At 49.8% G+C, this 26,217-nt stretch overlaps 1 protein-coding gene across 1 annotated transcript in view; it reads right to left on the reverse strand.

Moving 5' to 3' along the window:
* Positions 1-26,217, reverse strand: part of Myo18b (myosin XVIIIB) — a 201,965-nt gene that overhangs the window by 119,416 nt on the left and 56,332 nt on the right. Inside the window, exons 21-28 of the mRNA XM_087898172.1 lie at positions 24,052-24,117; positions 18,290-18,418; positions 17,873-18,016; positions 16,541-16,630; positions 7,164-7,283; positions 6,359-6,467; positions 3,375-3,499; positions 494-648 (exon numbers count right to left, since the gene is read on the reverse strand). Of these exons, the coding sequence (XP_087754298.1) occupies positions 494-648; positions 3,375-3,499; positions 6,359-6,467; positions 7,164-7,283; positions 16,541-16,630; positions 17,873-18,016; positions 18,290-18,418; positions 24,052-24,117 (938 nt within the window). The remainder of the gene's footprint in view (positions 1-493; positions 649-3,374; positions 3,500-6,358; positions 6,468-7,163; positions 7,284-16,540; positions 16,631-17,872; positions 18,017-18,289; positions 18,419-24,051; positions 24,118-26,217) is intronic.

Consider the following 26,217-nt stretch of genomic DNA (forward strand, 5'->3'; position numbering starts at 1 on the left):
CTGGGGATGGGCAGCTGAGTCTACTCTACTTGGAAGCACTGAGCATGTCGTATTTCCCAGCATGAGGGAGAGACCTCATACCCATCTACATGGACATCCGGGACCCAGAGGCATTGAATGCCCAGCTCAAACTTGCGCAGTTAAAAGGGAAAACAGTCAGACATGAATTGCTATGGTCTCCTGAGAGGCAACGGATTCCTGCCCATCACACATCACTCCCCACAGCAAACCCCTTTGATGAAAAGAGATGCTGGAGCCAGAGAGGGTGGGCAATTTCTCTGCGGTCACAAAGTCACTGGGAACAAGGCAGGCTGGGTAACAGTTCCTGGTTGGAGTCCTGAGAACCTGACAGGAATTCCACATGGGAGTGGGAATGGGGTCTGCACTCTGTGCTCAGGGATGCCCAATAGGAGTGGGAGGGCTTTGGAAGAGAACCCAGAGGCCCCTGTGTACCCGCTCGCCCTGCGGCCCACCCTGCTGGGACATGACTCACTTCTTCTGCCTCTTCTCCAGCTCGTGGTTTCTGCTCTGCTGGTTCTCCAGCAGCACTCGAGTGTCCTCCAGGTCCCAGGTGAGGTGGTGGCACTTCCTCTTCAGCTGGTGAGCCGTCTTCTTGGCCCCTTCATACGCTCTCTGTAGATCCCCAAGCTGTGGAAAGAAGGGAGTCGAAGGCTCCTGGGAATTTCCATTTCCAAGGTCAGCGCCATGTAAGGAAATGGATGCTGGGAGAGAGGAGACCTTGGAGGAGTTCCTGTCAGCTCCAGGAAGCTGCTTCCCTGAGCCCCACTTTGCCAGGAGGTAACACGGGGCGAGTGCACCAGCCAACCTCCTGCCCCACACCTGGAATTCATTTTTCCCACCCTACTCCGTCTGGACACTTGGACCAGCAGGAGACTGACAGATCTGTCTTCTGGAGAGACTGTCGAGGACTAGCTGCAGAGTCACCAAGAGGGCACTTCCAGCCAATCCGAGCAGGCATCCCAGAGGCGGCCCCTCAGGAACAGGCACCACATGGTCCCTGGTGCAGGCTGAAGCCCCGGGACTCACACGGGGCCATGAACACCTTCCCCAGAACACGGCTCCCCCCACAGTGTCCTAGTTTAGATCTGGGGAAGAGTGGGACTCAGCACACATGCTTTGAAGAAGTGGCCTCATTAAAAAGGCTGCTTTAAATAAGCAAAACTCTGAGTTAATGAGGCCTGTAATTCTAAATTCAGTATTTGAAGGCAAATGGGATGTTTTCTTATGTTCCGCTGCTCGGAGAAGGTTTCAGGTTTATGACTTTTTAATGTAGTGTGGATATCCCCTTCCTTAGGGAAAGTGACCCGAGCTGACTTTGTAATTTGTTGTTCCAGACCCAGGCAGCCTCCCTCTTTGTCACTCTGCGTGTGGACACCCAGAGCGTCTCTGAAGAGTCACAGTACTGTGTCCATCTTGGTAGTGACTGTTAAAAGCTCCACCAGCGACACCCTGAGGGCCTTGTCATGCCCGTCTTCCACGGTGGTCATGCTACAGCCCCCTCCATAGGATATCACAGTTTATTTTTTTCTCACTTTAAAAACATAGTAGCAAGATCAGCCGAGAAAAGCCTCCACCCTGTGGCCCCTTCAGCAAATGGGAGGGACCGAGAAATAGATTCCTCTACTCTGCAGGGTGTATTGCAGACTTGGGGGAATGGCTGAGGGAGTCCCACCTTAGGCTGTGCTAGTCACGGCTTTGGAGAGACTGGCATCTGAGGTCTTAAGCTAGGGTGGGGGTATGTAGACCGAAGAGAGTCATCCTGCTGCAGCACATACAACGATCCTGGGCCGATGAAGGAGGAGCATTTGGGGAGGAAGACCTCAGGGTGGCATGGGAAGGGGCTTGGCGGGAGGCTCAGATCTTCCAAATCTGTCCTCCTGACAATCTGAAAGGGATTGTTTCATCCTTTCAGACAGAGCCTCATTGGCTCAGGCTTGTCTTGAACTTGCTAAGAAACCAAAGCAGGCGTCAAATGCCTGATCCTCCTGTTTCTACCTCAAGTGTGAGGGTAGCATGGGCTACTAGGCCTGGCTTGGGATGGTAATTTGAAACTGACCATGGGAGGAGTGTTTCCATCATGGAACTTGGCCAACAAGGTGCACTGTGGGAGTTTGTGCCATTTGCCTTCACCCCATGGGTAGAGTGACAGCCGAATAGCAAGTGCAAGCCTGATGACCCCATCCATCCAGAGAGGAGGAGGGTGATCCATGACATTGCTACCAGTGAGCTTCGTCCTCCAGGAAGAAGTGGAAGTTGGGCCTGGTGGTGCCAGTCAGTTATCCCCTGCTGGCTGAGGAAGCAAGCTCACAAGTTCAAGGCCACCCTAGACAACACAGCAAGAGGCTGCCTCGACGCAGAGTACTTGCCCAGCACGTCCAGGGCAAGGCTGTGTTCAGTCTCCAGCACTGAGAAATAAGGGGGTGGAGTGGGGGATTCCAGGGGGTTAGATATGCAGTTGACACAAAGCCAGGGCAGTAGAGATAGACACCAGCATCATGGCAGCCTTGCCAAAGGTGAGAGCAGTCACTGGATCCCAACATGTCCTCAAGGAGGGATGTGTAAATAGACAGACAGACTCAGGAGATGGACTTTAGGCTCAGACCCTCAAAGAGAGGCACCCAGAGGGGAGGAGAGGAATGGGGTGCCCCAGCCTGGTCTGTGGTAGGGAAGCCATGGATAAGAGAGGAAAGGATTTTCCAAGCAATCTAACCCAGGCCTCTTTCAAGTGTATTTCTGACAGGGGATCCCTCTGCAGTGATTTGAATGAAAACTGCCTCATAGACTCAGAGGGAGTGGCATTATTAGGCAGTGTGAAATTGTTGGAAGAACTGTGTCACTGAGGGTGGGCTGGGAAGTTTCAGAAGCCCAATCCAGGCACAGTCTCTCTTCCTGCTGCCACCTGTGGATCAGGATGTGGCTCTCAGCTACTGCTCCTGCACCATGCTCCCTGCCATGATGATAATGAACTAAACCTCTAACACTGTAAGGGAGTCCTCAGTTAAATCCTTTCTGTTATAAGATGTGCCTTGTCACGGTGTCTCTTCACAGAAATACAACACTGACTCAGACAGGCGGGCAATCCCAAGGGTGTGCTGTAGTGACTCAGCTACCTAAGGCCCGAGTACCAGAGATTTCCACTGGAGTCAGACTTCTGACAAGGATAGAGATCCGAGGGAGTTGGGCACCCTTCCCCAGAACACACTCCCTGCACCCCATGGGGACAGCATTTATTCCCATAGTAGAGGTCCCACTCCCTCTTTCCCCAGGAGCAGACAACACAGTGGCCTCTCACGATGGAGGGGAGAAGACACCAGGCCCCAGGCCTCAGGAGTCCTGACCCCACCTTCTCTCACCTTCTGCTCCACCTCTGTCCGGGCCTTCATCTCGGAGTCCAGCCTCTCCTCACACTGCTGAAGGCGCTTGCGCAGGAAGTCATTCTCCATCTGAGCACAGTCCAAGCGCATCTGCCACTCCTCCGCTGTGTGGTGGGGTCGAAGGGTGAGCGAGGCGGCAGATGTGGGCTTCCCCTCACTCCTTAGCCCTGCGCCTGCCACATCACAGGGCCCATGGCCTCTGAGCCTCAGCCTTGGCTTCAAGGTAAGAGCTGAAGTCCAAGTTAGAGAAAAGGCCGGAGCTCCCTCCAGGCAGCCTGCCCTGAGCACCTCCAGCCGTCTAGAGTGTTGAGCTCACTGCTGTAAGGTTGGGTCCCTTGAACTCTGCATGGTTCCCAGTTGTTCCTCCCATAGCCTGTAAGGCAGGGAGATCTCTGGCCATAATGTGTTCCCAGCATTGTCTAGAAGCTTTTCAGACAGAGGGAAGGTGCATTTTCCAGCTGCCAATGGACCTAGCACAATCATGGGGCAAAGAGAGCCATGCCCCTGGCCACAGGGTAGGTGGTAGACTGTTATCATTGACTTCTGGTTGAGTTATTAGATAGATGAATGGGTAATCACTCAATAAACCTGGCCATGAGGTACCTTGGGAGATGTTATATATACTAAACCTCTTGCTTTGGTTTAAAAAAAAAAAGTAAGCATTGGTTGAACTGAAACTGTTTGGCTGAATTAGGGATTGTGGTACCTTATCATTTAATAACCAAACAAGAGATAGTGTTCCTTAAGTTAACGGAGCTGGGAAAACATCCTTAAGAGGTAGTCAGCCCAGTTCTTTGTCATCTAGGTGCCTTTCCATCCATCTCCATCCATCCGTTACCCAGTCATCTGTCCATCCACCCACCATCCATTCGTCCCTTAGCTCATCCGGCTGTCTATCACTCATCCATCCACTGAATCATCTATTACCCACCCATCCATCCATCCTTCCACCACCTACCTATCAATCCATCTATCCATCCATGGACTCTCATTCAATGCACTGCTTTTTACCAGTACAGGAGATAATTGCATTAATAACAAGTCGTTTCTACTCAGCTTCTCGTATAATTTAATGAGAGTGAGAAATGTGCAGAGAGCGCTACAAACTAGATTTCTCTTAGAAAAAAAAAACTTACAAGAATCCAGAAGAGGACTTATATCTAGAAGGACTATGCTAGGACATACTACAATGTTGAACAAGCGGTGTTTGATAGATAGATAGATAGATAGATAGATAGATAGATAGATAGATAGATAGATAGATAGCTGGATGGATAGTAAGATGGAAGAGTAAGGGATGCTGGTGGATGAGTAGGTATAATGGCAGATGTTAGGGTGGGTGGCTAAGTGGGTGCATAGATAATGGATTGATGAGCAGGTGGGTAGATGGATGGATCAATGAGCAAGTTGATAGTTGAGTGAATGAGTTAATCGGCGTGTACAGCAATGCCCTGCATTATCCATTTGCCTATTTCCTGGCTTTCTGTAATCTATATCCACACTTATGGCTAGCTTTCTGGGAACAAAACTCAACCAGAATTCTTCTGCGGCTCCCAGTGTCCAGCCTGGTGCTAGATGTGTATTATAAAAGACCCGCTGTAAGCATTTAGGCAAACATAAAGAAAGCCATGTCTTTTTATGATGCACAGAGGCAGGCGAAAAAGCACAGCAGTGGGTGTTTTATTGCCTATTTCAACTTCCCTGTATTTTAGAGGTTTCATATAAAGAGTATGTGTGGCTTTCATAATGAAAAACAGATCTGTAGCCTGGCTTCCCAGACTGCGCTTCTGGAGCCGAGAACCTGTTCCTATAATGACTAATGTTCCCGTGGGCTAAGTCTATCTCCCACATCATCAGCCTCCTGATCACTGCAGAAGAAACACACCTGAGATGTCTCATCCAGACAAGCCTTAGATGGATGGAGCCTATTCTGGGATGCCTCTTAGGAGGCTGTGTTACCCCCACATAGTTGACTCTGTACCAACAGGTCCCTGGCTCCCATGAAAGTTGAATCCCCAGGCAGTGGCATGACCAGGGCACAGCAGGAGGGCCTGATGCCACCTGCCTCTCACTGCACAGTAACCTTGAGAGTCAGCCCCAACTTCCTCGTGTGTAAACTGGGTTGACGTCAGAACATGTAGGGAACCCATTCCTCGCGGTGGTAAGATAGCGGTGTCTACACAGCACTCTACTCCGTATGGCTCAGCATTCCCAGTCATCATCTGGGATCATCTGCACTTGAAGATGGGCACCTGAGGCTCAGGGATGGCTTCGGATGACACAATCCAAATATGGAGGTGCAGCTTCCTGGGCTCCACCCAGGGTCATTGTCATCAAAATGTGTATTTAAGGCACAGGAATAGAAGACTGTCTAACACATAGACACTAACTCTTCTTGAGTGTGCATCTGTGTGGGTGTGTGGGTGTGCATGTGTGTATATGTGAGCATGGAGGCCAGCGGTCAACCTTGAGTCACGGTTCAAACACTATCCACCTTGTTTTGGTGAAATAGGGACTCTCACTGTCTTTGGGACTCAAGAATTAGGCAAGGTTGGTAGCCAGCAAACCCTAGAGAACCTCTTGTCTCTGCCTCCCCAGAGCTAGGATTACAAGTTTATACCATTGTACCTTTTATTGAGTATTAGTGGTCATTCCTGAAGTTGGTATAGCAATCATTTTATCAAATGAGCCCCGTTTCCAGATTTTCCATGCCTCTAAACATGACCCTTCATCCATGTAACACCTCTCTCAATGACCAGTGTTCACCATGAGTTCAGTCAGACACCACAGTGGCTATTAACATCAGCCTATAAGCTGCCCAGGGGCAGAGCTGTGCCTATTGGTCCTGGCAGATGTGGTGTAGGTTGGCCATAAGTGCTCAGTGCATACTCATGAACAAATGAACAGAAAGGAAGGGTGTTCCATTTGCCAGTGTCCAACCCCAAGGGTCCCCGGTTGCTTACCTCCTCCTGCATGTTTCTCTTCAAAGTTGGCCAGCTGGCTCTTCTGCTGTGCCTCCTCCAGCTGCTGCTGAGCTTCCCCCAATGCCTTCTGCACTTGCTGGTACTTAGCCTGGAAGAAAGGCTTGGTGATGGCTGAGGTTTGGAAATGAAAGGGTTTCTCCTCCTGATCCTCCACATGGCACCGTGAAAGTCTTCATGTCTCCGGGGCCCTGGAAGGTACTACTGTGGTTCTTGTGCGGACCTCACTTTACTTCTTACAGGGGCGATTATAAAGGGAGGGAGCCCAGCGCCTCCCCATCTTGAGCTGTTTGGTTCAGTGATCTTTCCTTCCTGCCACGATGCCAACTACTCTTAGGCTTTTTCCAGATGCTGAGCCAATGGGCCAGCCCAAGGCCTTCGCCCTCCAGAACCGCGAGCCAGCTTACTTTATCAAGAAACCCACTTTGAGGTATTCCACTGTAGCAACGGAAGTGGACTCAGCCGGACAAGACCATCCACTTCACATGTGCCCATCCAAAGCCAGGGTTTGGTCACCTGTTACACACTCCTTTGACAAGAATAGTATCCCCTGCATTTTTCCCACCCAAGGGTCCTCCAAGGTCATGGATCTGTTACATGTAGCCTCCATTGCTAAGGTCACTCTCCACAGTACCTCTCAGGCCTTGCCTTGGAAAGACTTAACTGTCCCTAGGAGCAGGACACAAAAGTCAGCAGGTGTATCTCACGTGGGCTGGAGGTCCTAGAGAAGCCTAGTAACCAGGACAAACCACTTCTGACCACCCACTAGATCCCCATGACCCCTCACCTTGAGCTCCTGAACCTCTCGGAGCGCCTGAAGTCGCTGTGCCTGTTCGCTCTCCAGTGCCTGCCAGGCTATATCACCTTTGAAGCATTCATCAGCAAGCTCTGAGGTCAAGTCTGTGATCTGAGGAAGAGAAAGCAGGAGTCTGCTGACACTCCTTCCTTCCACATACCACACACAGCAGAGGACCATCCTAGAACAAGCCATTACTAGGGAGAAGAGAGGCCAACTGCTCTGTAAACGAGAGACTGAAAGCTCATCCTTCAGGATGTACCTGTTCCTGGTGTGGGAGAACTGTCACCCAGCACACACTAAAGGGGGGGTAACTAACAGAACCAGTGTGGGGAGTAGGTGAGAAGAACCCTGGAGAGTTTAGTACAGTGCCTGGTATACAGTAGGCACTCAACTAAGGACAGGTGCTTAGCAGAGGTTCTCAGCTGTCAGGGAACCTGAGCTGGCCTCTGGGACTGAGCGTCCCTGTCCCTGAAGAAGACACATCACAGTTGGATGTTCCATGTGGTGCTCTCTGTGGGTCTCTATGAGCTGTGGCACCAGCTCTCTGCCTTCCCAGCCTGTCTTCCATAGGTACACCTGACCTGTTATCTGTTGGTAGTGATTACATAGACCCGTTAAGAAGGGGACAGGGGATTAACAGGACATATGAGCTGGGTGCTTCTAAAGGAGTTGAGGAAGGCGCCTCACTTCCTGCTGAGCTGACAGACACAGGCACCACCACCATAGGAGGGAAAATAAAGTGGAAAGCTAGCCTCTGGGTTCACAGCGCTTTCTTCTTGGCTGTTAGACAAGGTGTATAAGGGTGTGTATGCGCGCATGTACGCATACATACACAACATGGTCTCATGTAGCCCAGGCCATTCTTTAACTCTAGATAGCTGAGGATGGATGACCTTAAACTCCTGATCCTTCTGGGATTACAGGCATGGCCCAAGTATATGCCATGCTGGGGATGGAACCTAGGACTTCGGCGTGTATTTTCAACTATAAGTATGATATAAATAAAGTCAAGAGTCAGAGAAGGGGAAAAGGAAGCAGGAATAGGGTCAAGTCTAAGAATGGCTTCCTCATTCAATCTCCCAGTCAGGGTCTTGACCGTGGGAGTCGCACACTGCCGAGAGAGGTAGGTCTTCTGTACCTTGGCATTCAGACTCTGGGTCATATTGACACACTGCCTCATATATGTAATGAAACATGATTTCACCCATCCATCTCATTTCCTCAACTTGCCTCATATCTCTCAATACACCACCTCCCAACTTTGTCTTTTCTAACCCATCAAGCCCAGTTAGGGCTGCCCGCATGTGCACGGGCCATCAACGGGAGCCCTGGAGATGGCCATAAAGGGTGACTCGCCCTTTCTTTCAATGTTTTTGGTCAGGTGAGTGCAGCACAAGGTGCCCACTCCTTCTCGGAGACAGTCATGAGGCCCCGTTGCCCTGAGTTGCTTATCTGTGCTGTGGATTTAGTTTTAATGTTTTTCTGCAATCAGAAAGCAGAACACTGTTGTGAACAAACGTTCCTGGGAAGAGCCCCGCCTCCCACACAACTCTGCAAGGCTGACTGGCTGCCTCCAACTTCAGTCACTTGGGAGGCTGGAGTGGGGCAAGTCCAGAGTCTAACACAATTTGTCTTGGGCTCTGTAGCCTGTTTGCTAGCCCTGTTCTTTGTCTGACCTAACAGCCAGTGACGCCAGGTGAAACCTTTGGTTGTGTATTAGCACACCCCTAGCTTCCTAGTCACAGGCTGAGAATGTTCCAGCGTCTGTGGCCTGTGGTAGAATTTCCTCGTTTTCTATAAACTACACTGCTGTTTCCACCAACATACTTAAGCAGGGTTGACTCTCGGTATCTTTGCTCCATTGCTGTAACACATCATAGAATGGCCACCACACTGAACTGTGGAATTATGGGTAGCCTGAATCTGTGTCCAGATGTGATCATTCATGTATGGCTCCAGAACAAATGACCTCTGAGGTGAGAGCTGTGTTGTTGGGAAAACAGTTGCACTACTCAATTGAGGCCACCGTGTGTTCTATACACTCTCTTTCCCACTCGAGCCCATCCTTGCTCTACTGTGACCCAAATCTTCAGGGGAAACAGAGAGCCGGGAGTAAGAGATGGTGAAGAACTCTCAGATCACAGAGCAAGCAAGCAGCAGAGCTGAGACTTGAACTCACATCTGTCTGCTGCAACTGGCACAATGGCCACAGATTGGGGTTTTCAAGGGCTCTGGGTGGGTGGCCTCTGAGAGGAGCCTGTCTGCTCTTCCTCAGCCTTCCGGCTTTATTAGTGCATCAGAGAAGCCCTGCACACTTCAGAGTTTGTTAAAGTGCAATTTCCCTACCAGAGTTCCCAAGGCACAGCCAAGAAGCTGAGCTCAGGAGTAGAGGACAGAATCACAGTGTCCCCCTCCCCCTAACCCAGGCCTCTCTTTGTTTTGGGCAAGTTAGATTTGTTTGTGGCCCTGTGAACAGTCCCCAGGACTGAGAAGATGATCATTACAATCCAGGAACATCCAGGGCCACACTCCCAACCACCACCCACCCTGGGAATCGGCCTTGATCCCAAGCAGGGGTACAATGATGGCTTGCTTAGACAATTAGCATGAAATTTAATTTGTGTTAATCTGCCTGAGCATGGGGAGCACAAAATTAATTTAATGAATTAATTTTGAGTCTCATGAAACCCACAGTCTGGAGCCTGAAGGTCAGTCAGTTCTTTCAGCTACCAGAGACTACAGGATGTTTTCACATGGTCAAGTCCACACAAACCTGCCCCTTCCTTCTTCGCTCTCCCCTCCTCCCCATTCCTCTCCTCCCTCCTGTCTTCCTTTCTCCTTCCTCTCTCCCTCTCTCCCTCCACTCTTCTTCCCTCTCCTCTCCTTCCCTCAGAAGCAGGGGTAGAAGCCCTCTCTTTGGAGGGTAGGTGGAAACTCCACGCTCAGAACTATGAAAACCAATTTTAGGATGATCTGGCTTGCAAACATAGTGGAGTTTTTACAGATGCCAGGAAATTGCTTTGACAGCCCTCCCCAGATCCACCGAGTGCTGGAATCAGCAGAAATGTCCTTTCTACTTAGGGACAATGGCCCGGGAGGACAAACTGGACAGAAGGGAACAGGAATGTCTACCTGCTTTTACAGAGTCTAAGAGAAAGGTCTGGCCTGGTGGCACAGGCTGGTAACCCCGGAGACCCAGAGACTGAGGCAGAAGAACCATGTGTTCAACCTGAGTGAAAAAGCAAGACATTGTCTGCAAGGGAGGGTGGGTTTGCAACTCAATGGTGTTCACAGAGCATTGCAAGTCTTAGATCAATCCCCAGTACTGAGGGAAAAGCATTCAGTACAGTGTGCAGCCCTGGATAGATACCTAAAGCTCAACACAGCTAGGGTTGTGGCTGCCATTATTCATAGATCCTAGAGGCATTATGTGCACACCTACTATACTGAGAATTCACAGGGTAATTAGAGATGAGTAACTACTGGGGATCCATATATCTTAGCCTGCCCCGGCCTTCAGCTCCAACTTTCAGAGATTCTCAAACTTAGTAAGAGACTGGGGATCTGGATGGAGAGAAGAGGCTGGGAGGGGGGATGGAGAGAAGAGAGTGGGAGGGGGTGGAGAGAAGAGGGTGGGAGGGGGTAGAGAGAAGAGGGTGGGGAGGGGTGGAGAGAAGAGGGTAGGGAGGGGTGGAGAGAAGAGGGTGGGGAGGGGTGGAGAGAAGAGGCTGGAGGGGGTGGAGAGAAGGGGCTGGGGAGGGGGATGGGGAGAAGGGGCTGGGAGGGGGATGGGGAGAAGAGGCTGGGAGGGGGATGAAGAGAAGAGGCTGGGGAGGTGGAGATAAAAGGTGGGTGGAGCCACAGATTGACCAGGGTGCTTAGCTATTAGAGCCTCTTGTGAACTTGAGGGGTCACTGAACCTCTATTCTTCTTCCCCAAGTGGTCACATTGAATAAACCTTTCTCTGCTTTCCCTGACATGTCTAGTTGGCCTGGCCTAGCTCCTTGGGCTGTGGAGCCCAAGCGCTAACATCTGAGGGTAATGCCAGCCACACCAGCATGCCAACTTTGGGTCTCTTACAAACATATGAAAGAATTCGATAGAAAATCAAGATTTACACAGGCCTGCCCTGTCAGAGAGAGTAGGACCATGTTGGTAGGGCATAGGGAGAGGAGTCCTGAGAGCAGGGCACATGGAGGTGACTGACCAGCTTTGGTGGAGTTCACCCAACATTTCACCAGAGAGGAAGCAGGCCCTCCCTCAGTCACCCACTGCCCCAACCTGAGGCCATAGTTGGGTTTTGTTCTTCCCTATAGGATGGGGACTGCCCTCCTCCATGACTGTCATGGCTGTCCTCACGTGACACTTAACATTAGAGTCGTGCCTGCCAGGCCAACCTCACCATGTATCTCCACCCTACCTGGGATGTATCCCATTTCCCACACCTGGTCAACTCCTGCACATCCCTCAAGGCCTTCTGATGTGGGATTCCCCTCTGTATGCTGTAAATACCGTTGGTTAATAAAGAAACTGCCCTAGGCCTGTGATAGGGTAGAGTAGAGCTAGGCTAGGCAGGGAAAACTAAATTGAATGCTGGAAGAAAGGAGGCAGAGTCAGGGAGAAGCCAAGGAGACACCGTTGGAGACAGACATGCCAGAACCTTGCTGGTAGGCCATGAGCCTCATGGTAAAATGTAAAATAATGGAAATAGCTTAAATTGAGGTATAAAAGCTGACCAATGAGAAGTTAGAGATAATAGGCCAAGCAGTGATTTAATAAAGGCAGTTTCTGTGTGGTTATTTTGGGAGTCTTGACAGCCAGGAAACAAACAAGTGGCCTCCTACTACAGCCCTCTGATGGCAATGACATTTGACCCCATTCCCAATATGCATAGCCATTTTAAAGCAAATCAGATCTGAGTTCAAATCCCACCTCTGCTGCTTATCAGTTGTGTGATATTAGATAAACCACTACATTTCTCTGGGCTTCATCTATGGTACCTTCCTAACCATTTATGTTGAAGGTAGAACTAGACAATGCTGGTTCCGGTCTCATCCCAGAAACCCCTGGACAAGTCCCTCATTAAAGGTGAGTCTCCATTTGCCATTGCTCTGGCATCAGGAGTGTTGGGTAGACGATGAAGGGTGAAGGTACCCGGGACTTGTTTGCCTGTGATGAATCCACCTAAGATGGAGTGGCAAAGGATGTGCGTGTTGGTGGCAGAGGTGGTGGGCTCGACTTATGGAAGAGTGTGACTCCTGGTGCCATTTTCCTGACGATGGTCAGACAAACCTGAGATCCGGTGATGCCCACGGTGCCCTATCAACCAGGACTAACTCAGCCACGACCCCACACTCAGCACACTGCTGATCCCGGAGTCTTGTTTGGTGGGCACAGGAGAGTGTTCTATGGGAACAAACCGGGGCAGGCAGTCAAGAAGAACATTGTAGTTCTGAGATCTCACTGAGTCAGCTCCATGGGAAGGAGAGAGTCCTCAATAGTTGAAGCCCAAACAGCATGCCAAGTCTGTGAGCTGCCCAGCTGCTGCGTCTCCAGGGATGAGGCACTCACAGCCCTTAAAGGAGCCTGGTCTGAGTCAGAAGACCCAGGCTGTGACTCGGGACAGTCATCAGCAAGCTATGATACTCACAGATGTCACCTTCGGACTGCCACCTCCAGCCCCTGAAGCTTCCTGGTAGATTCTTGCCATAATTCTTTACCAAACCCCAAGAGCTGTTGAGTTAATACACCCAGAAATCTCATTTTATCCTACGTGTTTGGTCATGAATTAGATCGTAGGAAAAAAAAAAAGCAGAAGTTAGGAGGAAAATGTCCCACCCCTGATGTATCTCCAGGAGCTCTGACCCTCACCACAATGTCCCATTAGATGAAAGGGGCCATGTCTCTGTGAACATTGGAGCCCCTCTGACGATACAGCTTCTCCCTGGCTCCCATCTGCGTGGCTTCACTGTAGATGGGCAGTTAGATCTCTCTGCAGTAATTGTCTAATAAGCCAGGTAGTGGTGCCAGCTGTAGCCTACCCTGCTGAGACAAATGGGTGGAGCTCAGGGGCAAGGGACAGCAGCAGAGGTGTGCTTGTGATGCATGGTCTCAATCAGGGTCTCTGGTCCCCAACCGTTAGTACAACAGAGCCACACAGAAAGCTGTGAGCACTCTCTGATCTGAGACCTTGTGACCCTTTGTGTATCCTAAAAAGCAACTCCTGCAATGTCTGAGAACTTGTTAAAACAGCAGGAGTTCTGGGGTCACCCTAAGCCTGGGTTCAACATGCTAAGCTTGAGGTCTGTGAAGGTATTTCAGGGTCACCCCAAACCTGGGTTTAGCATCACTAATTCTGGGGTCTGGTTGTGTCTGCTCCATTAGGTTCTAAAGGGACCTGCCCCAGATTCTACACTAAAACCTGCAATTAGGGTTATCTCAGAGCTGGTCAAAAAGGCAGTGAAGGTGGGGATCCCTCCCGGGTCAAACCTTCCTCAGATGAAGTTGGGAGAGCTACAGCGCTAAAGGCACCCCACTGGCTCCTCAGGCAGAGACACATGCAGACCAGTAACAGTTGCTTTCCAGCAGGAATAGCAGCAGTGTTGCCTGGTGCCGGACCCGGCAGTCTCCAAACCTCATGGCAGGAGACGAGACAGTGACGCTGGCGGTGGGCATGAGCTGGTGTTGATTTAAAGGTGATGCCTGCTGCCTGTTACAGTGCCAGAAGGAGCTACACAGGCCACTGTGGGGAGAAAAGTCACCAACCAGAGCTGTGCTCTGCAAGCTACAGTAATGACCTGCCGGGCAAGGTGTGCCTCCAGGAGCCACAGTGGCATGAAAGTTATGGGGGTGACCAGTGACTTCCTGATTAGATCTGAGGTCTGTTCCCCAGAAACATGGCTGATACTGTAAATCCTGGTGGAAGCCCACAGCTGGAAGGGGCCAGAGAGAAGGGACAGGAGAGGAAGGAACAATGTCCTTCATCCTGTGAGGCAGCCTGGATCTTGACTACTATGACTTCATGGTCAGCTACGCTATGGAATTGATCCTTTGTTTTTCAGTCAAGCATGGCACTACAAAAATGCTTCTACAGGGCCAGCAAGATGGCTCAACAGGTAAGGACGCAAACCCCAGAACCCTCATGATGGAAGAAGGGAGGCACCTCTTCTTTCTAACATAGAAGCCTACAGTGGCATTGTGGGCTGCATGGCCCTGGCCACTTATGTATGCAACACCAACTTGTTCGCCCACAGTAACATCAATTTGCATGCCAGAGATGTGGGGCAGCCACACGCATCCTTGCCAACCCTCCACTCTAGCCCTTTTCCATTTTGCCTGTCTGAACCCTGAAGAGGCTCTCAGCAAGGCATTGATTTGCATTTCCTGATTGCTATTTAGATTGAGACTCTTCTCATGAGTCTGTTTGTACTCTTGAGCATGCAAATCTCTGAAATAAGAATACCCCTGATGCCAGAACATCATGGAAGATGGAGAAGAAAGAATGTAGAGGCAGGAGTGCATGCTTGTGTGTGTGTGTGTGTGTGTGTGTGTGCGTGCTTGTACACGTGCGTACTTGCACACATGCGTGTGTGCATGCTGTGAAATGCTGTCTTTGGTGGGACTCCTGAGCTCACAGCAACTGTGATAGGCTGCACAAGATCAAGCCAGTCAACTTTCTAGAAGAGAGGGGTGGAGGGGTAGGGGCTCATGCATACCCCAGATGAGGCACTATTGCCAGAAGGAAGACTCATTTTCTTCAGTAGTAAATTATCTGTTTACTGGTAAATTATCTGTGTTCCTGTAAGTAAACCAAACACAGACACACACACACACACATGCACACACAGTCACGTACACACACAGTCACATGCACACACACACATACACACAGGCATACATATATGCACATAGGCACACACACAAGCACATAATACAAACATGCATATACACAAACACATACACACATACATGCACACACAGGCGTACATATATGCACATAGGCACACATACACAGAAGATACACACATGTACATTCACATACTTGCACACCCACTTGCACATAGGCACACAAACACATACATATGGGTACATGCACACACAGGCACATACACACATGCACAGATACAGACATATGTACATGCACATACACAGAGACACATACATGTACATGCACATACACATGGGCACACACATACATGCACACACATGCATATACACACAAACACATTCACACTGGTAGATGCATACACAGGCACATATTCATACACACATGGACAGATGCACACATGTACACACACACATACTAACACACATACAAACGATGCTAATTAAATGTGGTGGATTACAAAAAAGAACCAGAAAGTAGGAGAGAACTTGTTGGGAGGTTCAGAGGAGTGGGAGGGATGAGAGGGGAGTATGAACAAAATAGATTGTATGCATGTGCAGGGTTGTGAGAGAATGCATTTTCAGATGGCTCGGTGATTAAAAGGACTGGCTGCTCTTCCAGAGAATCTGAGTTTGGTTCCCAGCCCCACATCTGAAGACTCACAACTGCCTGTAACTCCTGCTCCAGAGAATCAAGCGCCCTCTTTTGGCCTCCTTGGGCCCTACACTCACATGCACAAACCCACACAAACACAGAGGTAATTAAAAAATAAATAAATTTTAAACAAAAAATTTATCATCATCCTTGGCTACCCCAACCGAGGCTGCCTGAGACCCTGTCTCAGAATAGGAAAACCCAACAGTGGAAATCCCTGGGCAGCAGCATTGTTAATAGTGGGCAGCAGGTCGCACGCCCCAGGAAAGGTGACCTCAGAGTGAGGCTGCATTTCTCATTCGTGTGTCTAACAGCTTTTAAATAAATTATCAATAATTTGAGGAAAAGCAGAAAGGAGGCAGCCGGTGTACCACAGGAACCATCTGTCCGTATTTTGATCAGTTTTTAATTTCCACTTTTGGAAGGTTTGTCTTCCAGCAGACTGGAACACGCTCTCTGAGTGTTCTGGACTTTATCCATACATGTGTGACCACTTTGACTCCATGTATTTATTGTGTCTTCACTTCACACTCTAATTAACGCCCCTCCCCCCTTATTTTGACTTGGTGAGGCACCCATCACCCCAGTGCTGCTTTCTCCTTTCATGGTTTATGTAAGGAGTTTTCGTCTTTGGGACAAAATAGCATTATCTGATAATGTGGGGTCAGGAAGATGCCACACACGTCCCCGGTGTGCCAGGGCCTCATTTCCTTCCACTATAACCCTAAAAGGGTGTCATAGCTGCTCAAGCATCGTGGGATGTAGCGCAGGGCCCTTCTCCCCTCAGCAGATGCTCAGGGAACATGGGTGGGCGCAGATGGCTTACCTTGCTCTCCAGCAGGTCCGCGCTCTGTCTGAGCTCGCTTCTCGACTTCTCCGACTTCTGCAGCTTCTGCCTCAGCAGTGTCAGTTCCTCCTACAAGACCAACACCCGTGTGTAAGCTGCCTGGGGCGGGCCTTTGGGTCCACTCCTGTTAGGAGAAGTCTCGGGGGGCATCGCTTCAGGGACAGGCAGCAACTCAGCGAGCTCTTCAAGGAGAGCTACACGGATGCCCCTGCAGTCTGCGTTTGCTGAGTGTTGGAAGGGCTCACACCTTGTTAGTCAGGGCCATCACTCCACACGTATGCCACGGCGTCAAGACTCTACATCCCAACCCATAAATTCATAAAACAATCATTTTTCAATTAAAAATAAAACTTTAAAATAAAAAAGTAGCTGGTGGTGGCATGGCTATCGGTCAGCCTGCCTGTGCTGTCACCCAAATCTCTCCTTCTCTTCAGCCATTTCCAGATACCAACACCTCTGCTCCAGGAGTCTGGACACACAGCCTAGTCTAGGGGCTGAGCACACAACTCCAGATGGGGACTGCGTGTGTGTGACTGTGCAGAGGGTCACATCCTTACAAGTGTCACTCTCCCCACAGGGACAGCTCTCCAAGCTGGTGGTGCTGTCATTGGAAGGAGCCGCGGGTGGCAGATGACTTTAGGCTGTGAGCCTGAGGGAATATTCTACTGCAAAGAAGAATGAGGAAGGGCTCGCTGAGATGTCCCTGGGGATTTTAGGATAGATTGGCAAGAGCACAGCACATGCTTCACAGGGGAGGCCTTACCCAAAGTGCCTGGGATCAAAGTGCCAGATTTTAGGCTTTCCAGTTTGGGGACATTTACTTGGACTTTGCTTGTAGTTATTTTTAGATGAAGAACACGTAGCCTCCCTCGTGTTTACTGTTTGTGCAAGAAATAAAAGAGCCTTGTGCATATCTTGGTCATTTTTGTAAAAAATAAACATCAGAAAGCACAAACCAGTATCTGTCCAAAACAGCTGCCCACAGGAGGTGTGTGGGGATGGGGTGTGGGTGTGTGTGTGTATGTAAATGTGTGTGTGCGTGTATTGGAGATTGAGAGATGACAAAGTTTTCTCTAAGAGATGTAAAGGGCCCATGACTGAGCTTAGAATGAGCCACGTGATCCAAAGGTGACTGGTGCATTTGACCATCCTTCCGGAGAACAACTGTATTCCAGAACACAGCCTCGGTTGATAGCAGCCTCCAATCAAAGGCACGGAGGACTGCTGGGCTGCTGGTTACTGCACACAGTCGCCCTGGGGGCTGGGTATAAGCATGAAGGTGAGTGTCACCACCCAGAGGCATGAACCCACCTCCTTGGCGCGAAGCTGCTCCATGCTAAGGGTGGGGCTCAGCAGGGGCCGAAGAGATGCCAGAAGCCCCCACCATGGCCAGTCCTTGACCTCCAGGAACACAGCAAGGTTCTTCTGGATGCACTGTGCGGCCAGCCTCCGGATCTGCAGAAGGAGAATGTGAGTGTATGGGGTCCACCCACCTGGGAAAGAGGACAAAGAGGACAGGAAGCAGGGGACAAAGCCATGGAGGAAACGGGGCCACGGCCTCTTGTCTATTCCAGCTCATCCACAGCACAGGCCAGCAGAGGGTGGCCCACGACTCGGTAAGCTCTGTACAAGTACTTGGTCTGGGGCTCATGGGGGGCACACAGTCATGCATGTTCACCCCAGATCCACAAGCTGCTGTGGAATCTGCTGGTCGACACAAGACACTACCTTCAGCTTCTTACACTCCTGGCGAGACAGAAAGCCCCTGCAAGCTGCTTGGAAGAGAATGATATTCCGGGACACCAGCTTCTCTCGTTGCCTCTCCAGCCTGGAAACCACACCTGCCTTGAGGAAAACCTGGGGGCAGAAGAGAAGGCACAGGTAAAGCCTCTGCCTTGCTGGGGTGTCTGGGGGTGCTACTCGGAGCCCATCTCTCTTCTCATGATGCAGCTGTGGCTTAATGAAAATCTAAAGAATGGAAGTGGTCTTTCTTCCTGTGGCTTCTCCTCCTGCCTTCAGCCCCTGGCTACCCAGTGTGCTCCAGGATGCATGTAGCAGGATGGATGCTGCCCTAGGACTTTTGAAAGGCAGAATCTGGGGCTGGAGACCTGGCTAGGTTGGCAGAGCATTTGCCTAGCAAGAGGATCTCCTGGAATCCTTCTACATGGCATGGAACTATATGTGGGAATTCTAGCACTTGGGGAGTGGAAGCAAGAAGATCAGAAGTTTAAAGTCATCTTTGGCTAGTGGTGAGTTCAAAGCCAGCCTAGGCTACATGAGACACTGTCTCAAAACAAAAACAAACAAACAATGACAGGAATACAAAGAAAAAGAAAAAAGAAAAGGCCCTGCTAAACCACTGCCTGCGTTCCACCTGATTCTGGAAGAAAGGTGCCTTGGTTTGACAGTCACTACCAGCACAGATGTGTCTAATGTCCTCTGGGACAAATTCACTCCAGGATAGTAGTAAACTCAGTTTCTGAGGCCTTGTCCCAGGCTCTCTTGAGCCCATGCACTTGGGCTGGCCCCAAAATGTTAATTTTTAACCATTGACAAAATTTACCTGAGATATGATACCGAGAAACACCCAGATTCAGCATGAAAGGAGGGGAAGAGGCCATGGGAAGAGGCACCACCCTCTGGCCTGAGCATCCCTCCCCTGAGCTGCTAGGCTCCTGCCAGAGACCACACCTGCCAGGCCTCAGAGCATCAAATAATGGAAGAAGTTGGTGATGGTGCTGAGATCACCACTGCAGCATCCCATGGAATGGTCCATGAACAGACTGCAGGGGACAAGATGCAGTGACTCAGAAGCCCAGGGATGTCTGTCGGTAGAAGCCAAAAGGGAGCAGGTTCTGGGTTTAAGTTAAAGGAATCTAAGAGACCCGAGGCTCTCCAGGCAGGGAGTGTCCTTGACTACACACCCTACAGTTCTATACACCCTTGGTCCACCTCCCTGGGTGCCAAGGAAAGAAGTCTTCATGGTGGACTTGACCCAGCCCTATGCATTTGTCAGAAGGACCCAAAGGTGTCATCTTCTCTTATGTCAACGCATGGCCCTGAGTTGGTGGCGTTGTCAACTAATGGATAATGTTTATTGAGTGTTTAGGACAGACTAGAAGTCAGCAGGCAGGATCGTAGAGGGTTGCTATTTTGATTTTCATTTTTGTATTGCTTTGTTTTTACAGACGGGGTTTCTCTACGTAGCCCTGGCTGTCCTGGAACTCACTCTGTAGACCAGGCTGACCCTGAACTCGCAGAGATCCACTTACTTCTGCCTTCCAAGTGCTGGGATTAAAGGCATGCACTATCACTGCCGGGTGATTTTCCCATTTTATGGAGGGAGAAGCAATGGCCTCCTCAATGCTGGGCTTTACCAGAGTGTACCACTGCACGCAGCCTTTTACACAGGTTCTGGGATGGAACTCAGGGGTAACACTAATGACTGAGCTGTCTCCCCAGGCCTGGGCATCTAGTTCTCAAAGTCCTTTGCTCTGTCTGTGTCCAGTCTTTAAACTCCAAATTGTCCCATTGTGGAAACCAGTAACCCAATTAATTCAGTAGCTGTTGACTCAGAAAGCTGAGACTCAAACTCAGGATCTGGTTCACATATCAGAAGTTTGAATTCCAAAGGGAATTTGAGACTAACTGGCACAAAGGACCCGCGAGCTCTCTGCCCATTCTAATGACGGGGCCCCTGGTCCACAGGAAGGTGAGCTCTGTGAGTGTCCAGCTGTTTCATAGACCAGCAAGTGCTTGTTGGGAGCCACCAGGAGGACCAGCCTCACTGAAATAGAGACATCAGCCATTCCTGGCTCTCAGATTGCTTAATCATCACTATATTAATTTCACAAGCTGGTGAGTCCCAAAGCTGTCATTTAAAAAAAAATCGATGATCAAAAATGATGACAGCATACTTCATATATTACAGTAGACGGCAGGTGCTACCCAGTCCAATATTGATTAAGTATGAGGCTTTCATTTAAAAGATAATTGGATAGGACTGTGCCCATGGTGAGAGGAAGTCCATAAGTCCTCGGCTCTGTGGAAGCGACTCTCGATCTGTGTCTTCCTTTCCTCTTTTTCCCCTTTTGAGAACATGATATTACTGAGACGTCTGATTGCATGTGGAATCTCACTTGGTCAGAGCTGTCAGGGCCCAAAGCACAAGCCTTAATAATGTGTCAGGGACTGGGAAAAATCACAAGGAAAAACCTAAATGATTCCCTTCTCATGGCTTCAGCTGCTTGTCGGATCTGAGTAGAGAGGAGCATCCTGCACCTCACTTCTAAAGAATGCACCAGGGCCCGCTGCTGTTCTTGATCCAAAACTGCAAAAGCCAGGCTTTTCAAAAGATCTACGTCCTCTCCTTGGGGTCATTCCCCAGATCAGAGGAGTTTTGGCTCTTTAAAACAAACAAACACAAAAACAACTCTTCCAGTGCCCTAAGGATTCCTTATTTTTAATATGTATCTATGTTCACCTGCATGAGTGTATGTGCGCCACACACACACAGGTGTCAATAGAGCCCAGAACATGGCATTGGATCCCCTGGAACTGGAGTTACAGGCAGTTGTGAGCTACCGTGTGGGAGCTGGGAACCAAACTCAGGCCTTCCGCAGGAGAAGTGCATGCTTAAGCCATCGCCCCAACTCTCAGGGTTTTAGTTTCGCAAGCAATAAAATATGACTTTCTCTGATAAATAGCTTTACCCTGCTGATAAATGCATTCTGTAAGGAACAGTAGCCCTGCTAAATTTCCCCGGGCAGGAGGCAGAGAACAGGTTCCATGCTGCAGTTGTGGCAACTGAGGCATGAATCAATTAGGAAGTTTCGAGTCTTGGCAGGGACAGGGTAGCAGCTTCTCTCTATCCAACTGGGTTTTCTGTGGACTTCCCCACTTTCAGTACCAGATTCCACAATGACGAGATGTTGTACCTGTCCCAAGGAACCCAAACTGGTGCTGGGCCTGGCCTCTCAAAGGTCTCCTTGGCCTCTATCACTCCTGGTGAGTACAAAGCATTATGCAATGACAATTATGTGTTGTTATTGGAGGTTTAGGCTTCTAGATTGCCAACCCCTGCCGCTGTAAACCACACACAGTAGCTTCTGTTCTCTCCCTTACTCTACTGTGGCTGCCAGGACTGTGGGGACCAATTTCTGTATTCATGAAATAACTGGGTAATTTTCTAGCCCAGTGGTTCTCAGACTCCAGCATGCATCTAAGTCGCCTAGAGAGCCTGTGACAACAGCCACTGGGCTCCACCATGCAGTTTCTGATCCAGTAGGTCCTGGTGGAGTCTGAGGATTTGGGGTTTCTGCAAGCTTCTGGGCAGGATTTCTGCAGATGGACTAGAGGGATGAAGTGGGTGGAGCTGAGGAGCGATCCCTACCCCCACTCCGAGTCAAGACCATGGGACCTGTGTGAACACATTCTCCACTTCCACCAGTGAGCATCGGGACCTCAGTGTGTGGGGAGGACCTTGGTAGTATGCAGTCTTCACTCCCTGTGGGTCACTAGAAATGAGCTAGTTACCCAGAGCACAGTCTCCTCATCTGTGGAGCCTTCTGGAAGTCTGTGGCTTGCCGCGAGAGCCCAGGGACAGGCTGGTGTATTCTTACTGCCAGAGACATCCGCAAATAACCACAGTGGCAATCTGGTCAAGCCCACAGTGAACTCCCAGTTTGGACCAAGGCCAGAGTGAGATGTTAGTGTGTTTATAACAGGTTGGTGAGCAGTGAGCTGAGCCCACCAAGGAGAAGACATCTCTAGAGAGGGTCCATGACCACAATGTCTACAGGAAGAACAGAGCCCTCCCCCCAGGGCTCATACACACCTGCAGTGGGTTCTGACCATTCAGGTTTACTGGTTATGCTAACCACTCTGTGAATAATGGGGCAGCGAGACACCCCCCCCTTCCCAGTCTGGGTTCGGAGTTTGTCTGTGGCATACTGCCCACCACTCACGTGGTTCTTTAGTTTGAAAACCCATGCTCACTTCCCAGACAGCTTCAAAGCTGATAATGAGTGTGCCCCCAAAACAAAAGACTGGAGGCTCTAGGGTCAAAGAGCCCTAAAATGCCATGCTTCCTTTCTTGATAATCAACAGCACATGGCATGCTGGGCAACACAGAGACTTCTATAGACATCTCATCGGGCAGGGGAGAGTTTGAGCTTCAACCCCTTTGGTTTCTCTCCCCTCAGATCATCCCATTCCCTTCTCAGTCTATTTCCTCCATCCACAGACTGCAGTGGAGTGCTGAGGGCTAGCGGACTGCCGAGGACTAGGGACCGCCGAGGGCTAGGGCTGTGCCACAGCCACTTGCAAAAGGGACGCTAGGAGGCCACATCTGCGAAGCATGCTGCCTTCTGATACAGAGTAGTCACACAGTTAAGACACAATGTAACTGAGGAAACCAGATGCATCTTGGTAGCCATCTCCTGGTCAGAACACCTTTGTTGTTAAATGTTATTGACATTTAACTGTCAGGTGTCCCCCTATGCCGTGTCATCCTGCACATGCACGAGAGGGTCTGTGCTGTGGTGTGAACGTGAAACACCCCTTACAGCCTCTTGTGTTCCAACACCTGGTCCCCACCAGCTAAAGGAAATGCATCTCTGGGGGTGGACCTTTAAGTTTCATGGACAGGCTGAACTTCCTGTTCTCTCACTGCTTCCTGACTACCCATGCATGCAGTGTGACCATATAGCCACCTACTCCAGCCACCACCCCTGCCCTGTCATGGTTGGCTACAGCCCTGGAATTAGAAACCAGAAGAAACCCCTTTCCCATTAAATTGCTTTGCTTGGATATTATGTTGAAGCCTGACATCATTAGCACAAGGTTTGCAAAGCAGTGTTGACACCCTTCCCCATCTGTAGGGATTGTGAAAAGAAATGCCCATAAAGGAAGATCTGGGAAAAAAAGGGTCCTCCTCTATCGTGAATATGCCACCAGCATCATACACATTCATAAGCCCTCCTCCGTCGTGAATATGCCACCTGCACCACAGATAATCACAAGCACTTCCTTAAAATCCCAGATCCACGGGGCGGGGGGGGGGGGGCGCTCCCAGCCACAGGGCAGCCTGTTTAAGTCTCTCAAGTGCTTTCTTTGTTCTGTTAAATAGACTTCTGCACAAACAGAGAGTCTCCTGCCTGAGCTCTCTCCTTTAAGAATACTTTACATCTGTAAACAGTTCCTTCTGGAGCTCAGAATGTCATTTAAAGACCCAAGCGTCAACTCTTCCAGACTCTCGAGGCTCCTGGGCCAGCGAACTCTAAGAATGACATTTCTAGTGTCATGTCCACCCATGTGGCACCATGTCATCTTGATTTTGAAAGAGGGACAGGGACAAAACTCATTTATCCCCTGTAGTCTAGGAAAGAGAGACCCAGAGAGATAATGGGTCATTGGGTGAGACAAGAATTGGGTGCTGAGCTCCTGTAAGGAGCATGGGTGTCAGTGTCCTTGGCAAGATAGTCACTCACCTGGCTGTGCCCCACGGCCACTGCTTTCTTTTCCAGATCCAGGGTCTGCAAGAGTTCCTCCACTGCCTGCGGGGGCATGGGTGAGAAGAGAGAAATTCAAGGAGAGCTTGGCATAATGAGACCCACGCTGAAGGTCAAGCTCACTGCATGGCAGGACGCAGAAAGGGGGAGCAAGCAGAGCCCCAACTCAGAGGGGCAAGTGCAGGAGAGAAGCTTCCCCCAGGCCCCTGCCACGCACTGCACACTCCTTTGGAACCTCCAGGAGGCCTGCGTGTTTCATCCCCACCATTCCCATTCCACGGAAGACATCTAAGACTCAAGGTGAAATGATGTGGGCAGCTGCTGTCAAGATATAGATATCTGTATCCTTGCCCACCTGGCCCGACCTCAGGCACACAGGGCAGCCTGTGTTTGTCATCTCCTTGTTCAGCCTGTGTTTGTCAGCTCCTTGTTCCTCCATGGCACTAAGATACTTCTCTATACTTACAGTGAGGACTCAGTGAATGTGGGGAAGGGGAGGTAGAAGGAGCGGGGAGAGTGGTGGGGGGAGTCGGAGAGATCCAGACAGAGGTCAAAGCAGACAGTTTCCTGCAGAAGTTAATTTTCTCGGAGATTTTGGAGAAGGTAGACATGAATTCCTGTGGAATCTCCCTTTTGCCTAATAGTCACAGAAACTGTGAGGTAACCTGCTGGACTGTGGTCCCTCAGCTTGCCCCACCCCATGTGACCACCATCACCTCCCATTCCGCCGTCCATATGTGCTCTCCCCATAGACTGTCTGAAAGGCAGGATAAACTACCATGAGCAACTGCAAAACTTTGGAAGAAGTGGGGGGCAGCAACTGAGTGAAATACATGCCAGACTGAAGGCCAGGGGCATCATGGGATACTTCCTGAGACACCCTCTAAAATTGCTTGTTAAAAACTCTAGTCCTAGATCACAATTGGCCTCCTCTCCTGGCGCCCTGGAAAAGCCCTCCCTCTCCAATCTGAGTGGTTTCATTTATTATATTTTAGCCAAAAAAAAATGTTCCAAGGGAGTTGAAGGCAGCCAAGACACATAAAGCCAATATACCCAAATATAACATCTCTTCTCTCTGCACAGGAAGAAAGGCATGATAAAAACTGGCTGAGAGCAAGACGCATGGGGAAAGCGGAACCCCGGGCAGAGACATTTTTCTGTGTCTCTTTTAGAGGCAAAGGCTAGAGTGTGTGTGTTTGGAGAAAGGGTGTGCGGATCCCAGCACTTTGGGGGGCTGAGGCAGGAGGACTGTGAGCTTAAGACCACGCTTGGATACCTAGAAACACCCTGACTCAAACGACAAGACCTGGAACTGCATCCACCTGGGACCAGGTCTTACTTCGCTCATCCGTGAAAAGATCTGAGGCCAGTACTTTTCTGCCAGCCTCGATCTCCTTCTGAAAAGAGGGAGGAATGAATCTCAGCTGTCTGTGGGACCTCACACGCCATTTGATCCACAGGTATCACACCAGGATAAGTTGGGTACCAAATGCACACAACCCTGGGAGAGGTTCTAACACGCGAGAGATTCTGTGTTCTAAGCTGCAGTATAGACACCACCTAACAGTGCACTTAGACGCTATAGGAACGAAGGGCGCATCTCTAGCTCTTGATTTTCTTAAAATCCTTCAAATGTGAACAAAAATACCAGCCCTAGAAAATAATGTGTCTGCTTTGTTGACTTCAGAGAGAGACCTTTGAGAGAGCTCTGGTCCAGCCGATGGAGAGCAAGTGAGTCTCTGGTCCCCTCCCTGGACTGCAAAATGATGATAATAGCCCCGTCTAGACCTTAAAGACCCCAGGGAGGCTTCATTGAGAAAATAGGAAAAGGAATTTGTAAATGACTCTGCACTTAATTATTTAATTGCTGTTTGTGTTGTCTTCATTAATATTAATATGTAATTGAACCATATGGAAATGCTCTTTGTTTAGGCCAGATTATCAATTATTTAATTTAGTTCAACACAGTGCAATCATTGTCCAACAGCCCGTTATATATATATATAAAAAAGAAAGATGTGGCAGGGGTCCAGGTTGCTATGTCGAATGGTGTCATTGTTACATCAGCTTTCCCACAGACACCTGAGGCGCATACCCCATCATGGAATACTGGTCTGTGAGTAAAATATGGGCCATTTTACTCTA

This window comes from Myodes glareolus, chromosome 2 (assembly GCF_982192425.1).
Source record: "Myodes glareolus chromosome 2, mMyoGla1.1, whole genome shotgun sequence".
Lineage (NCBI taxonomy): Eukaryota > Metazoa > Chordata > Mammalia > Rodentia > Cricetidae > Myodes > Myodes glareolus.